General features: G+C 34.4%; 1 protein-coding gene across 1 annotated transcript in view; it reads left to right on the top strand.

Annotated features, from left to right (window-relative positions):
* LOC142352933 (uncharacterized) overlaps positions 1–16447 on the top strand; it is a 48568-nt gene that overhangs the window by 25960 nt on the left and 6161 nt on the right. The window contains exons 7-11 of the mRNA XM_075405090.1: positions 2154–2448; positions 4019–4215; positions 5030–5268; positions 8359–8450; positions 11303–11350. Coding sequence (XP_075261205.1) covers positions 2154–2448; positions 4019–4215; positions 5030–5268; positions 8359–8450; positions 11303–11350 — 871 coding nt within the window. The remainder of the gene's footprint in view (positions 1–2153; positions 2449–4018; positions 4216–5029; positions 5269–8358; positions 8451–11302; positions 11351–16447) is intronic.

Genomic DNA, 16447 nt, shown 5'->3' with positions numbered 1-16447 from the left:
AAGTGGAACCCAAGTTGGACACAGATTAATTGTCTCAAAACAATTGTGCGACTAATTGCTCGAAGATGCATATCGAGTACAAGCATAAGCGACAACGGGACCAACTTTGTTGCAGCTGAACAAGAGTTTACAGAGTATGTTGCGGCATGGAACAAAGAAGGGACCGCAGAAAATCTAATGAAGCGAGGTGTCAGATGGAAGTTCAAACCACGCACAGCACCTCACTTTGGTGGAGTATGGGAATGGTTGGTAAAAAGTTTCAAGAAAACAATGTACACAGTGTTGGGGAGCAGATCAGTCACCGAGGACGTTCTTTCAACTACGATGTGTTTCTTTGAGCAGAAATTGAAGGCACGACTGTTGACTCCAGTCAGTTAAGACGTTAATGAATTAGAAGCATTGAACCCCAATCATTTTTTTGCTGGCGAACGAGAACGTTTGTTCACCCTATCTACAATGCGCAGAGGAATTTGAATTTTTCAATCATCAAAAACTCTTTTTTGACAAACTCAAGCCTATGCATTTTTTGTGACACATTTGGTAAAGGGTATCTGTCGACGTTAAGTAACATGAAAAATGGCAATCTATGGTGAACAAAACCATAAAAGGAAGCGATTTCTATTGGTTGATCTAAGACAAGGATAAGCGAGAGTGTTAAAATCTAGGTCGAGTAACGGAGAAGGCCGATGGGACCGACGGTGTGATTCGATCAGCCGTTTACAAGAGACCAGTAGTAAAGCTCGCCCCTGAGCTACCCGAAAAAGATGTTTTCGCAATTGGAAACAGGGCGATCAATGTTATGATTGCGCTTCACGCTAAACAAAAAAATTGAAGGTCAATTCAAGCAGTGAATTCAAAAAATCATAATACGGGAAATTTAATGCTACCATCTATCGCGTCCATATTGATTTGATCAGTTTTGTCATTATTTATATTCAGTAACTATTATTAGTACTTGATTATCAAAAATGACGTGAAACTCAAACTCGTACTGTTTCAACCTCAGTAAAATAATGCAAAGACTTAACAGTTTTGCTTTAGGTTCTTTGCTATTGCGAATCAAAATTTTTTTGCTACAGTATATTTGACAAAAATTCTACATGGTTAACAAACCTCCCATGACAATAAATTTACACTGAAAACGTGATGTTATGGAAAACTGTTCTTATTCTGTCTGCATCTTTATCTACAAACAATTGGAGATGCATTTTTGACACGTAAACCCACGTGACTAGCAGCGTAAAAGGAACTTGAAAAATTCAGTTGAATTCTGCCATTCAAGTTTTTTTAAACCTGAAATACAGTGTGTTTTGAAGCACATTTTCTTGAGCGATAAATTACTCGTTATCATGTTTTGTTTCTGTAGATCATCTTGGTGATTGTAGAGATTACCTAACTTTGACATGTTGAAAAGGGAATTAACTTTGATATTCTCAATCTTTCCTTCTGAGGAATAAAGATCCTAAGTAAGAGAAAATTTCTCAAAGCATAATGTTAATTTCTCTCACTGTCGCTGACGAAGCCTAGCTTAGTTTTGATTTTGGTGGTTATTGAGGCCGATTGAGACACAAAATTATTCACTAAAATGAAACACAGAAACGAGTTTGTCGAATATCAAAGATGAACAATTAAATCTACAGTACACTTCACAAAAGGTAACTCGAAAAAGTGATATCCGGAGAGATTTGAAACCGCTAAAACGAACTGGGCGATTGTAAAGTTTTCCTTGTCTTTGATAGGAGAGCAGCCTTTACATAAATCTTCCAATGTTCTTTTTTTGACTTTTTCGCCTATTTTTCACATCGGCTAACATTCCGCACAACGTAAATGTTAGCACATGCGCTTGTGGGCATAAACAAATTTGCCCAGTCATCTGCTGTTCCGAAAGAGAACAGATCTTTTTTTCATCGCATTTAAAATTGTTCTACAACATTTTTCATTGCAATTTTGACATAAACTCGTAGAAAAACTCTACGAGAACCGGAATATGAGAGTTGCTGCTAAAATTTGAAAGAAATATTGCTGTAGCTAAAGGAAATTTAGGGAGGAGTTTATTAATTCGGATAATTTTTTTAGGGAGCGAAATTAAGAAGCTTTCGACTCCGTAAGTAAAAATGTTGACCAGAGTTTGACAGGGTAATTTTGTCTTTAAGAAAGAGAAACCGGCTTGGAGGAGGAGTATACCCATCCAGACAGAAACAAAACTCTCTACGAGTACTCAATTTTGGACGCAATTCCTGGTGGTAATTACGACTGCTGGTTGAAGCTCACTTCTGCTGCAGATGACAGTGAGACGGAGTACCCTCAAGACAGCTTCCAAGTTAACCCAGCCGATGTTGATGTCACGGTCATAGCGACTGTGACCAATCAGTTTACAATAGTCTGGCCCTTCTACGATTCTGGGAATCCTCTGGCTAATTCTTTGAGGAATTTAAGGATCAAATTTACGTACGTTTAGTTTAGAAGGTGATGATCCGTACAGTGTTTATAGATATAGGGCTATTTATTTTTGCGCGCAAAATAGGCCTACCTAACTCTCTGTGACTAAATGACTCTGGAAAACACTGACGATTAACTTCAATTGTTACGACAAAGTTATATTTTATTGCCGGAGTCAATAGTGTACATATAATAGTGAAATATATATGATTAACTAAAGTTTTCAAGCATTCGCTATATAAAATAGAATTTTAACTACTTTAACAATAATCTGGTCACAGCTCGAAAGCCTCGCTGTGACCAGATTATTGTGCTCGCTGAATTTTTTGCTGAGCAGACTAATGTGCGCTCAAATCTGACTCTTTTCAGACAAAAGTGAACTCGGAATCGCCTCCTATCAGACTAAAGTGCGTTGGCATAAAGTAAATGGGGGGGGGGGGTGAAACAGAATAGATCCACAGTGTCTAGGTACCGGATAATTTTTTATAGGGGGTGATGGTGGGGGAGGGGGACGGGGTTTGTTCATTACACTTGAGGAAATTATTTTCCTTTTTCTGGGGTTGAGGTCGCTGACCGATTTGACCTCTAATTGTATTTGACCTCAAAAGGACGGTTCATTTTGAGTGGTTCATTTTGAGCACAATTTTTGGTTCGTGTTGGTCTAATCAGACTGGGAATCCCCCTTTCAAAGCGGCAATAACTTAGAGAGCACAAAATCTAAGTAAAAATGTTTAAAAATCACGAGGGTTTAAAACTCTGAGCAGCCTGATAATAGGGAGCTTTGGACGCAAAAATATCTGGGATCTTTTCCGGTTGTGCCCCAGCTTAGTGGGCGCATATTATTTGCATCCCCCAGACGCGCGTGCCACAATTTTGCATAATGATATTTAGGATCTTTTCCGTTTGTGCCCCAACCCCCCCCCTCCCCCAGCTTAGTGGCTGCATATTATTTGCACCACCCAGACGCACGTGCCATAATTTTACACAGTGATTTACTAAGTAATAGCACGTGCTCTGTAACTGGGGGGCACATAAAGTACGGGGGGGGGGCATAAACGGAAAAGATCCAACATCTGCATAAAAACCTGGAAATACTCTGGGCCAGAGAAGAAGGAACGTCTGGGAAATATTCTAAAATTGGCCTGATCAGAGGTCATTTGGGTGAACTTCCATATCTGTGTACGTATTTTCCTTGATTCCTTCATATTATTATGCCTCTCAAAAACCGCCCAAAACACTGAAAACACGAATTTTTTGTATGGATTGTACAATCAATTTGAATTTTATTCTGCCCCCCCCCCAGCTTAGTGAGTATAAATCTTTTGTGACCCCCAGGCGCACATGCTATTTTCTTTAAGACAGAATAGATGAAAAAATTGGATCTATTCTGTTTCCCCCCCCCCCCCCCCCCGCTTAGTGGGCTCATTTTTTTACGCCCCCCAGATGCACATGCTATTATCTTATATAGTGACGTGCTGTATAACAACATATAGTTTGTCACTGGGGGTCCTAAAAAACCCTGGGGGGTGGGGGGGGGGAAACAGAACAGAATAGATCCAGCAATTTGACTTCTGCTTAGAACGAGTCCTGTTATCAATAGTTGCAGTGAAGACAGTCCCTGCGATGCCAATTACTCTGGCAGGAATAAACAGTTTGCTCCGGCTGATGGCAACACTCAATACAGTATAAAGTACTGGGTCGTGGCACCTAACTTGGGCAACATCAGAAGCCCAGGAAAAGAAATTACCTTTGACAACCGGGAAATCTCGATCACAGGTTAATTTGTGTTACAAATTGTTACAGTACTTTTCATCGTTATTTTTAGTTATAATTCTCAACAGTAAATTTTGGCAACCATTATTACATAAACTTTCAATGTTCAATACTTCAAATAGAAAAAACACAGTATTCATTTCATTGAAATTATTATTTTTGTATATAGTATTCAGTAATCATTGACAAAGATTATTTTTCTCTCTTAAGCTACTCCAATTCATAATCTATTAAATTCATACGCTAATATTTTTCGCTAGCATATATGACGGCGGTTGTATGATCAAAAATTTGTGTTGTTTGATCAAAAACAAATTTAAGAGAGAAAAAAACTATAAAAAAGATTATAGTATTTTTTAAAAAAAGGGATTGAAAAATTTTCAAGAACGCTGGTGTTATGACCGCCTATGTTTAAACCTATGCAGCTCGATTGGCACACCTAGTTAATGTAGCCGATATAATGAACTCTAGTTTCCAAGTATACAGTTTGTCTCTCATTTCTACATTTTATATACGAATGTCCACTTAATTACGAGGTCACACCACTAAAAGATCGGGGTTTGGGGGGTTAGTTCGGTATTGGTTATACCCTTGGAAGGGTCCGCGTTATGAAAAGACTATTAAAGTCGAGTTGGAGTATTTAATTACATGGTGGAGCACACTTCTAAAGTCGATCCAAATTCGTTTCATAGTTTGACCCACTGTCTTTTCATACCCGATGTCGGTCGTTCACCGTCTTTTGATAAGTCAACTTTTTAAATAGGGTACCTAGAAATGGCGTATAAGCCGGTCACACAAAAATTGTTCTTGTTTTTAGCTGGAGTAGCGAATGGCTTCAGCGTTTATTGCCCCAATCGGCTGCCAGTCAAGTTCTCATTAACACCACCAGACGCATCAGACTACCAGTCAACGAGGGTGTATTTACACACACCAGCTGCCCTTAAAACTGCATTTATGTCTGGTTCCAGTGTTACTGAAATGGAGACAGAATACGTGGACGTTTCACACACTTACTTGATTGGTCTTGATGGGACTCAGAGTAGCTTCACGTTCTCAGTAAGATACAACTTCTCGGCAACTTTTCAATTTCGTTTTTTTGCAACTTTTGCGTTTTGAAACTTTCATATTTTGCAACTTTTTCATCTTGTGACGATCATTGTTTTTTGATAAAATTGTGAGAAGTTAAAATTTTCACATGTTCTTGTGCAGTTTTTCATGATGCATGCAAGATAAAGAATTCGTTTAACTGATTCAAGGAAATTTGGTGGGAGTTTTTCTTAAATAAATTAGCAGTTTTGGTGGCTATGACAAGAGTTCAGGTTGTTTACCAATTTTTGTAGCGTAAATGCGAGTCAAGTTCAAGATATACGTATGTGGCCATTATCAAATTTCGTTTCAAAATTGCAAGAACTTGCTTGTTCGAAAAAAGAAGATTGCATCTTGAAGAAAAGTAAATAGAAAATTTTACCATTTGACAAAAAAAAAGATTTTTTCATCAGAACGAAGAGATTATTTTTAGAACTAATCTTAAGACGTAAATCTCTTTCAAAAAAAATCTCTCTCAACCAAAAAAAGATATCTGGAGAACATATCGAAAATTATTGTGATATATTTGCTTTTTGATACCACATATTTAAGGAATCGTTATGTATCTAATGAAAAAGGCCTTTTATCATTTGATAATTTGATTAAAATATAGATCTGAGGATAGAATGCTGTCTAATTGCAAATATTTTGGTGTCGAAATTGATCTTGAGCAGCGAAAGAACTTGTTGCACAGAAAAATTAACAAAATCATTTTTTATCACATGTCAACGAACTTGAAAATATCGTGAGGATTTTTCTGCAGTTTGAACAAATGTTTCTAAGCTACCCTTCTGGTCAATTTGAATACAACAAACACTAGGCGTTCAGATTTGAGCTAAATTGCCAGACGCAAAGATTTTGAAAACTCCAATCGGAATTAAGTTGGACTTATTAGTCTTTTTGGGAGTTTTCAACACAAAATCTGTGTCAAATTTTTATAGTGTTTGAGTCTTTTAGAGTAAGCCATGCTGTTAATTTTTAGTGTTTCTTGTAGTTGATTTTTTTGTGCAAAACACATTGTAGTCATTCATCAGTTAGACATTGCTCGTTAAAGTTTTTTATCTTGCTTATGTGTAATCAAATGGAGAACGGCATTAACCAAAGTCGACTTGTTTCAACAGCTTTTGTTTTATTATAGTCCTGTCATTTCACCTTTTTTATTTCGTTGCCATCGGTGCTCTTTTTTGTAAAGATTGGTTGTTTTTTTGCGTCAAAGACGTTTAACTTTTATAACTTCCACTTTTATAACCTTTACGTTCGTCTGTCTTTAATTTTAAAGTTGTGATCGAGTCAAACGTTTGGTTTAGTGAAAACTTATTTTCTCTCAGAAAACATCGATGAGATAGGATGTTGAACTGTGATCTTGTTGTATTTCACGCATACGTTTTTCCTCACAAACCATGGGATAATAGGCATACAATTTCATTAAAAAACATGAAAAAGCTAATTGAGTAGTCTTTGTAGAATTCGTTTCTTTGTATTTTCTTTTCAGTATAATTAATTCTAGAGGTTTTGATTCACGATGAATTCTTACGGAACCGTTTAGGTAGACACGGACTTAACACTGAGTCGCAACTGCAAAAAGCAATCGATGAAAAAGAGCTGATTAAAATTTATGGGATGAGAAAAACGAAAAAACAACTTAAAGTTAGTTACCCTAAACTAAGTAACTGCTCAATCACAGTAAGGTTGAGAAAACTATGCAACTACTTGCTAATTTTGGATCCTGCTTTTTCCAAAAGCCTAAGAAAAATGACAGAAAAACAGGCTAAAATTTTTGCTACAAATTTCCTTAAAAACTATATTATTGGTTCTTTAGACATAAAAAAACTATATTTTTGGCTGATTTTAGCCATTCGATATTTGTAAGCTGTATGCTGCCGTTTAACTCCAAGAATTGTGTTTTGGTTTTATTTGAAACTTTTTTTAAGAAACACATAGTAAGTCCTTTTCTAAGAAAGTTTTATAAGAAACACATAGTAAGTCCTTTTCCCTGCATTAATCCCAACAAACTCCTTTGTTTATCTTCCTCGCAAAAACGATCCATAGGGGCCAATGGTGTCCTTTCGGAGCGCATGTGACAAATAAATAATTAAATTATGTGAAAATAATGTGAAAATAAATAAATTATGTAAATGCCCTTTTGTATTATGCGTAACCCGTAAACAATTTATTATTATTATTTTATAACTCCAATTTATGAACAATTATGTTTCGCCCTTGAAAATAACTACATGCCAGTTGTAGACACCTCATGCATTTTTCCAACTTCAGGGAAAAGGTTGTGGTTAGGAGTGAAAACGCACAGTGTTTTGTTCGTGTACGATTGCTGATTTCATATTTTCATTATTTGTTAAAAAATCTGAGTCAAGCTTTTGAAAAAGTCTTTGAAAACTTTACATCACTATTTTTTACAAAAAACTGCTCGCCAGTGTTCTCGAGATTTTGCGGGATCATTTATAAGTGACGTTTTGAGAAAACTATTTGATCCAATAAGAATAATGCTAAACAAAGTCTTAAACAAAAACAGTGTCAAACATAATTTTTCATTACCTATGCGTTAATGGTGATATCATTAATTATTAATTGACCATTCGTTGTTAAATAAAATTTAATTTCTATTTTTCTACTAAACAGCCCTTTCAGTTCCGTGCAACTTGCAATATTCAGTAGCTGCCTTGCATTGCGTAACAAATACAAATTTAATGGTCTTATGTACTAATTTAATGAATTTTATGGCCAAATTTTTTTGAGTGAACTAATATGCCCACTTGCGACTTTTTTAATTCTTCTTCAATAAATTTTGCTCATGCAGAAATTTCGTCTCATAATTTATTGTCTGTACCATAAATCTGAAACGCTTGAAAATGTTTTGAAGGTCAAAGTAATCATTATAACATACATACAAGTATTTATATTTTGATATTTGTAAGGTTGCCAGGTTTTTTGAACGTTCGGTCGCATTTCAAATTTACGAAACTGATTATAATTTTACGATTATTTGCTCTATTTTTTGTCAGGAAGTGCTTGTGCATTGAGCAATCACTACAGATATTTCAGGTGCAATTACAAAAGGACGGAGTTGAGTTTTACGGACTTCTGAGAGAGGTTGACCTCGCGGTAACTTTCGATGCTACAGCTGATGAAATAGTGTGAGCTAAACTTTGCTAATCTCTCTATTTGAATGGATGTTTTTCTGAAGCTTATCAATCGTAATCGGATGATATCTCTAATTTTTTTAAAAAATATTTAGACTGCTAATGGCTCCTTAAACTGTTTTTATTGACTGAATGAGAGAAATCAACTCTTGAAACATAAGAATTTTTGAATTTAAATTCAGAAAAAAACATAACTACTATAATTCATCATTTCCTTAAAACTTTACAGTGATTTCTCGTGACAAATTTCGATAATAGATAAGTACTATGAATTAATTGTGTTTAATTGCACAAGATCGAAGTTTAAAGACCAATATTAAAAACGTTTGTCTTTTTTGGCAGCAAAATTTTTATCGGACCGTTTCTCCGTTTTGGTTCTAGAACATTTTTGCTCTCACGTGACTTTTTCACGCGTGAGTACTTAATTTTTGCGTGAACAAAATTGCTCTTATTCAGAAGTAATGTCTTTTGCTAGCATAAAAGCGTTTTTGTGCGAAGAAGTAAGAAAGCTGGAATATCTTACTGGTTACGGTTACAGACTGACATCCGAGAGGTTGCGAGTTGCAACTCCGATCGTTTTTTTTGTTCGAGAGCCATTTGATTGAGACGGCGCTGCCATTTGATTGACAGCATTTCATCCAATGTTAGTTGCTTTTTGTTCTATGAAACATGTTTCACTTCACTGACTTGCTCAACAATTGGCATTTCTTAGTCCATATTACTGGACAGTTGTTCAACAGAGACGGTGGAGATGCGTGACAGCAGCTTAAAATTGATACGAACAATCCATTGTTGTAATCAGACACGTTCATTATATTTTTTAAATTTTTAATTCATGATTATCAATTTAGCTAATGGTATGACCATTACAAATATACTTCAGCCATTAATTGGTGCATTATCATCACGCCGCAAAAAGTAAACATTTCACGAGTAAATTTATTCGAGTTGGTCTGTTTTTTTTTCATGAGAATTCTTAACCACATGCAAATCAGGACCCAAGTCGAGATTTGAACGGGTGTAAGAAGTGAAATGAATGTGTTGAAACATTGCAAGGAATTTGTTGAAGGCGTTGAGAGATTAATTTTGGGAGCTGAATGAGCTGAATAAAAATATCGGCATTTATCAACTCATTTCCTGCAAAAATTGACCAAATTCTTCAGCACATCTCAAAGATAATTTCAGCACTTCAAATTATCAGTACAATTCTCACAACATTTCAGCACTTCAGAAAGATAGAGAATTTCAACGCTCTCAGCACATTTCTTACAAAAATTGGTATGTGCAGTTTTATTGCTCACCATTGCTTATAACGTAATCAGTAAATACGCTCTTTCATCTTTTGCAATTCTGACGAGCCTCTAATCAATCAGAAATCTGCTGTATTATAAAAAGATGCCTCATATTTTTGGAAAAGATAACTAAAGCAAAACGTCACATTTTCACCATGGTCAACGGAAGGAAGACTATTTTCAAGGTTTCTTTCTTGACTTTCTTGGCAGTTTTCCAACTATTTTTAAGTTGGAATGCTCTTCAGTCTTGCTTCGGTGCTGCTTCTGTATGTAGAGAAGCAGAATTTCTGTCGTATATTTTTTTATAAATGCTCGAAACCGTAGTTTGCTGATAATTAATTATAAAACTCTCTTATTACTACTTTTAAATTGAAAACATAAATAGCAAATATACACATATCAATTATTTTTCTGTTGACAGAACCTGGTTTCTCAAATGATCTGGCATCTTAAATATCTAACAATCAACGTTAGAAAAAACATTGGTACAACTATGACTGCGAATAAATGCAGAAAAAGGGCGTGTTTTTTTAAAAGAAGTGTTTAACAATAGAAGATCATCAGAAAGGTAGAAAAAACAGATTAAAGCTGATAGCAAAAATTTATTTTCATCATTAATTTTTTTTGTGGACGCGTTTTTTTTGCGGGAGAGTTTTGATAATATATTTACAACACAGCCAATTAGCCACATGTAAGTTGTGATTGGTTGTACCGTTGTCCCACCTCTTGAAAATTTTATTTAGCGCATAGAAAGGGGAGCATGCTATTATGTTTTAACAAATTAACTAATTATCCCGTTCACAAGAAATGAATTTTATGCATATCCGGTTGGGACGTGAGGTTTAGGATACTCATAAAGACTACCAGTCAAGTAAACAGCAAAAGTTTTTAAAAATTTGAAATTTAACGCGTAATGAGCATTCATAAATCCTTACTAGACATATGCATACACAATTTCCTATCAGTGCCGAATCAGACTAACGAATAAAAAAATGAATTGAATCAGCCTGTGAATTAGTACTGATCTGGAAATCACCCCAGTTTTGATTAATACTTCTAAATACTTATATAGTGGAATTTTATGTTCACTTGAAAGTTTTATTTGATTTATTTTTACATTGAAATGTTGAAGTAGGAAAACTTCCAGCATTATGACTGGTTGGGAAAATTCGAATTTTGGAAAAACTCTGTTTTCCGTTTCAATTAGTGCTTTAAGTACTGGAAGAAATGAGCTAAGACTTTAAGAGTCGATTCAAATGAATGAATGTATTGTCGTTTAGATAATTAAAAACCAGCCATCATAAAATGGCTGTGTGCCGCTGTCCATTTCGCAGGCTGGGTTCCGCTTTGTTTGAAACAAACAGGTAGTCGGGGCGGGGGGGGGGGGTGGGTGTTATTTATTGCCGCGTAATCAGTAGCACCTTTTGGTTCGTTACGTTTTTGCTCACTGAATAGTAGAAATAGAAAATATCGCGACAAAAATTCACCCCCTCAAGTCACGATTTGTCGATAAATTCTCCAGTCGCTGTTCCTTACATTTTATTTTGTTTTCAGGTTTTGTTGCTCGACGATGGGCGATGCTTTAAGCGATGGAGCTCTTGTGTAAGTATTCAAAGCAACAAGATGCCTGGATCAAGGTGTCAACAATGCCGTTGCATCAAATTTTTCGAAATGAATGCCCCAAAATTACGAAAGAACAGCGCTGAATATGCGGAAATTTTCCAAATAGCCAGCATAAAGTTCTTATTCAAAAATTGAGCGGTTTTAGCTGAGTAAAATTTCTTATACAACAAAAGAATTCTTATAAACACATGTTATAAAACCTAACAAGATGGCTCGGTAATGTGCGTTTGCACACAATGTTCCGATCCGAGTTCATCTACATTTCTGACAGGAGATTTTCAAAAATAGATGTTTCAGTTCACAAAAAAAAATCATCACACAACCAAACTACGAAACGAATTGCAAGATCCCATGCCGCATGAGAGCGCTCACGAGAACTCCCATTAATAAGTCTACGAGAAAAAACAACAAACAGCAAAATAACTAAAAAGAAAAAACATTTTACGACAAAAACTCAATATCTGAATTTAAAAGCAACTAGTAACTAAGTCAAAATACAGTCAGATATAAACTGAACTGCACAAATTTATTTTTTTAACTGCAAAGCAGATTGGAGTTGTTACTGATGAGATTGGGTATCATGTCGACAAAAAGAAGAACTAATGAGGTGAACTTAACAAATCCATCAACATTTTGTAAAACCAAACGATTTCAAAAATATTAGCTTTAAAAAAGTTTTACTAAAAAGTTACTCAAAAGTACTTAAGAAACCAATAGGACATATCTTTTCATAGACTCAGCCATTGAATCGAACTAAAGTTGCAGAAAACTCAAAAAATTTACAAACAATTTACGAAGATACAAAATATTGAACCCACTAAAATCATTAGCTATTATCTGAGTATTATGCTTTATTTTACTTGAGCTATCACTAAATCGGTTATATAAATAAACTTAAATATAAATTCGGTTATATAAAAAAGTATGTGTATAAACTTAAAGAGTTATTATGTTTACATTAGCCACATTAGAAAATCATTGGGATCTGTTATTAAAGTGAATGTGGTAAAAGAAGAGAAAAAGTAACACAAATTTGGCCGTTCACAAATTTATTATGAAAATGAACATTGTCCAGCAAACACAACATCAGTCATGACACAATACCAAAAGATAAGTTAATAGTTGATTTGCAAGAAAGTGGATGGCGCCTATAAATGGAAACAATAAGATACCAGTGGACAAAAAGAACAACAAAAACTGAAAATTTTGAAATTTATAAATTTTTGAAAACAACTAATATTTCAAAAATTAAGACTTTTAGCTAAAAGCTGAAAGCATAAATATATTCATTTAATCCCAATGTGAAGTTGATAAGACAACTCAGCATTTAGCAAAACTTATACGACAAAATAAAGAAGATGGAAACCAGGCAAAGACAGAATTTTTTTTAACAAAAACCATATTATCAAAGCCATTAATTTTAATGGCTTTCAACGGAAACCATTAAGTATGCTAAATTAAAATTCAATGGAAAAACAATGAAAACTGCCACTCATCAATATATCATCACAATAAATGTCATGACTATGAAAACAACTAACAAAGGCAAAAACCAAAAATTCAGTAGAAAAGGGCAAGAAGAAAGTGTCGAAGCCGTTAAAACCATATTCTGTTCTCTGAAAACTACATCTATAATCAATTGAACGTTTTTCCAACGTCAATGGTAGCTTTTAAAATGGAATAATTTAAACAAGTTTTAAAAGGAACCGCAATTATGAAAAAATATCCAAAAATAAAAAAAATTATGAAAACACGTTTCATCGAAGTCATAAATACAATAGTTAGAAAATAAAACCGCTACATATATTAAATTTGGTTTCAGTAGAAAGAATAGAGTTTCTGTCAGCAGTGAGACTGACATACAAGTTCAAAAATGTTTGGTTAATGATCAAAAAATATTTTTTTGAAAATTGAATAGTCTCTAAGTTACCTAAACACAAGAAATTATGAGAAGGATTTTTAAGAAAACAGCTTTGCAACAGAATTATATTTTGTTGATAATAAACTTCCCTACGAGAAAAAAACCAGCCCGTTTTTTGCCTTCAGTCTGTTACAAACACAAAATTGTTCCATTTTGGTTTTTATAATTGAATTTTGAACTAACAATTTGATAGAAAGAAATTTTAGTTTGGACAAAATGTAACGCTAAAGGTGAACAAAAGCATGCCAAATAGCACGGGTTCACACAAAACTTTAAACACTGATGACAGCTCGAAAAAAAACAAATTTCAAAAAATTCTTCTATTTTTTAAATTCTGCAATTCTATGCTGGACGAGCTTTTTAATGGTGCCACTCACATTTATTTACGCTGAAATTAGGAACAAAATTGACTGAGCAGAAAAACCTATTTGAGTATACAGCCCACCCAATAAGTGCGGTCGCAACAATTAACCCTGTTGTCTAAACCTTTGCTCTTTTTTTTCTGCCGATGTTTTTTCAGTGCATTATTTTTATTTAAATGTTTTTTGCGGTCAAAATTTATTCCAGGGAAAATCTTTTTTTTCTAAATAGAGTTCCAAGTCTTCATTAGTTTATATACAAGCCGTTGGTTTGGTAATTGAAGTGAAAATATCGGTTTATAATGACAAAACCGCCTGATCTGACATTAGATTAAATGTGAGATTTAAAGTCAACTAATTTTGTTTGAGATGCGTGAGTTCTCATTTAAAAAGGTCACACATTGTGAGCCTTGAAAAATTCAGATCATTTCCAAAACTGTATTTAGCTGAAGTTGTAATTAAATTATTTTGTTATATTAAGATATGACTTTTTTGTCCTTGTAGGAAAGAAACAGAGAAAACCTTCAAATAAAATTTGCATCAAGTTAATATTAGATTTCAACCAATAACAATCCACAACAATGGCCTTCAAAAAACATTCCAAAGAGAAATGAAAATTTTTTTGAGGCAGAAGAAATATCAGAACTTAGATACTGTTGCTGTCACTCTGGTTAAGCGCCATCACAAAATCGAAATCATGTCTACTTTCCCAACTTTCCCCTGTGAAAAAATCAAGATGTTTGAAACCATATTGGGCTTTAATTAATTAATTGTCATTGTTTTTTGCTATTGAACCAAGTTTGAACCAATAATTATAAACGTGTTGGTCTTTTCTTTACGCAAAAGCTTCACTTGACCGTTTATCCACTTTTTTCTAGAACATTCTTTGACTTCTCAAGTGAATTTTTTAATGCTCGAGTTCTTCATTTTTGAGTGATCTCAATTGTTCTCACGGTTGGTTGCTATTATAAAAGCGATTGTGAGTGTTTGAAGGTCAAAACAGCTGTAGTGTATTCGTTAAGATGTCAGCAAGCTATCTTGGAGGTCGTGTGTTCGAATCCATATGAGGTTGGAGTTTTGCATCGAAAAAAATCTAAGCTGCACCCTCAAATGTCCTGGATTGTCGTTTGGGAGCAATTCTTCTTCTGAAATTAGTCCGTTACGTTTGTCAATAAGTTTATCATTAATAAAAATATAATCCTTATGTTTTTTATAGAAATTTATTAAAGTATTAAAATGACAAATCGTGCCTCGCAATGTCTTGCAATTTTCTGTAATTTGATGCAATTTATAATGCGTTTCACAATTGTGTAAATCCTTCGAAAATTGCAAACTGTTAAAAAAATTTTATGAATGTAAACGTTTGATACTCAGTTCAATTGATCTTTTTTATAAAAGTTTATCCGAAATAAGACTTTCACTTAGCTATCAGAAATTACTATTGAATCTTCTTAAGTTTTCAGTTTTTTGCTTTTGAGAAAAGATTCTTTGTTTTGTGTTGTTTCCACAAAAACCCAACCACGTTGCTTTTCCATTATAGAATAGTTGAGTTTCACATTAAATTTGCAATGCAAAAGAGTTTCCAAAGTAACTTTATTGACATACAAATGAGAATTTTGGTTCTCAGTTGCAGATATCACTTTTTTTGAACGTTTGTCCGTGTTGTAAACTAGTGCATCTATTTAGAAACGATAAATAGTATGCAAAAAATGGAAAGTCGAGAATGCCTATTTTCAATGGTGAGCACACAAAACAGTCCCAGACAAAACAGTTTCAAACAAAACAGTCCCAAATAGAAAAATATTCCCAGACAAAATAGTCCGAACTAAATACATAGTCAAACAAAAGCACATCAATTAACAAAGAAACCCATTAAGTTATTCATATGATTGTATTTCTTTGAGTAAATATTAAGCTGATTACAACATAGTTTTTGCCAAATAATGTATTTTGAAACAAGTTTTTGGTCCAGTCCTAATTCAAATCAATTAAAAGCAATGCATTGAGAAGCTTAACTCATAGACGATGTTTGTTAATTGTTTGTATATAAGATTTACAATTGATTCAATATTTTTTTGGGACTATTTTGTCTGGGAATGTTTTGTCTGTTTTCTTGGGACTCTTTTGCCTGGGATTGTTTTGTCTGGGAATATTTTGCAGTTTGCGGCTGTTTAGTCTGGGACTGTTTTGTCTGGGAGTATTTTGAAATTTGGGACTGTTTTGTCTGGGAGTATTTTGCAATTTTGGGACTGTTTTGTCTGAAATTGTTTTTGTCTGGGAATATTTTGCAGTTTGGGGCTGTTTAGTATGGGACTGTTTTGTCTGGGAGTATTTTGAAATTTGGGACTGTTTTGTCTGGGAGTATTTTGCAATTTTGGGACTGTTTTGTCTGGGACTGTTTTGTCTGGGAATATTTTGCAGTTTGGGGCTGTTTAGTCTGGGACTGTTTTGTCTGGGACTGTTTTGTCTGGGAAAATTTTGCAGTTTGGGGCTGTTTAGTCTGGGACTGTTTTGTCTCGGAGTATTTTGAAATTTGGGATTGTTTTGTCTGAGAGTATTTTGCAATTTTGGGACTGTTTTGTCTAGGACTGTTTTGTCTGGGAGTATTTTGCAATTTTGGGACTGTTTAGTCTGGGACTGTTTTGTCTGGGAGTATTTTGAAATTTGAGACTGTTTTGTCTGGGAGTATTTTGCAATTTTGGGACTGTTCTGTCTGGGACTGTTTTGTCTGGGAGTATTTTGCAATTTTGGGACTGTTTTGTCTGGGACTGTTTTGTTTGGGACTGTTTTGTCTGG

The sequence above is a fragment of the Convolutriloba macropyga genome, chromosome 14 (assembly GCF_964194025.1).
Source record: "Convolutriloba macropyga chromosome 14, txConMacr16.3, whole genome shotgun sequence".
Lineage (NCBI taxonomy): Eukaryota > Metazoa > Xenacoelomorpha > Acoela > Convolutidae > Convolutriloba > Convolutriloba macropyga.
The sequence above is the reverse complement of the archived record's forward strand: the minus strand, read 5'-3'. Positions and strand labels throughout refer to the sequence as shown.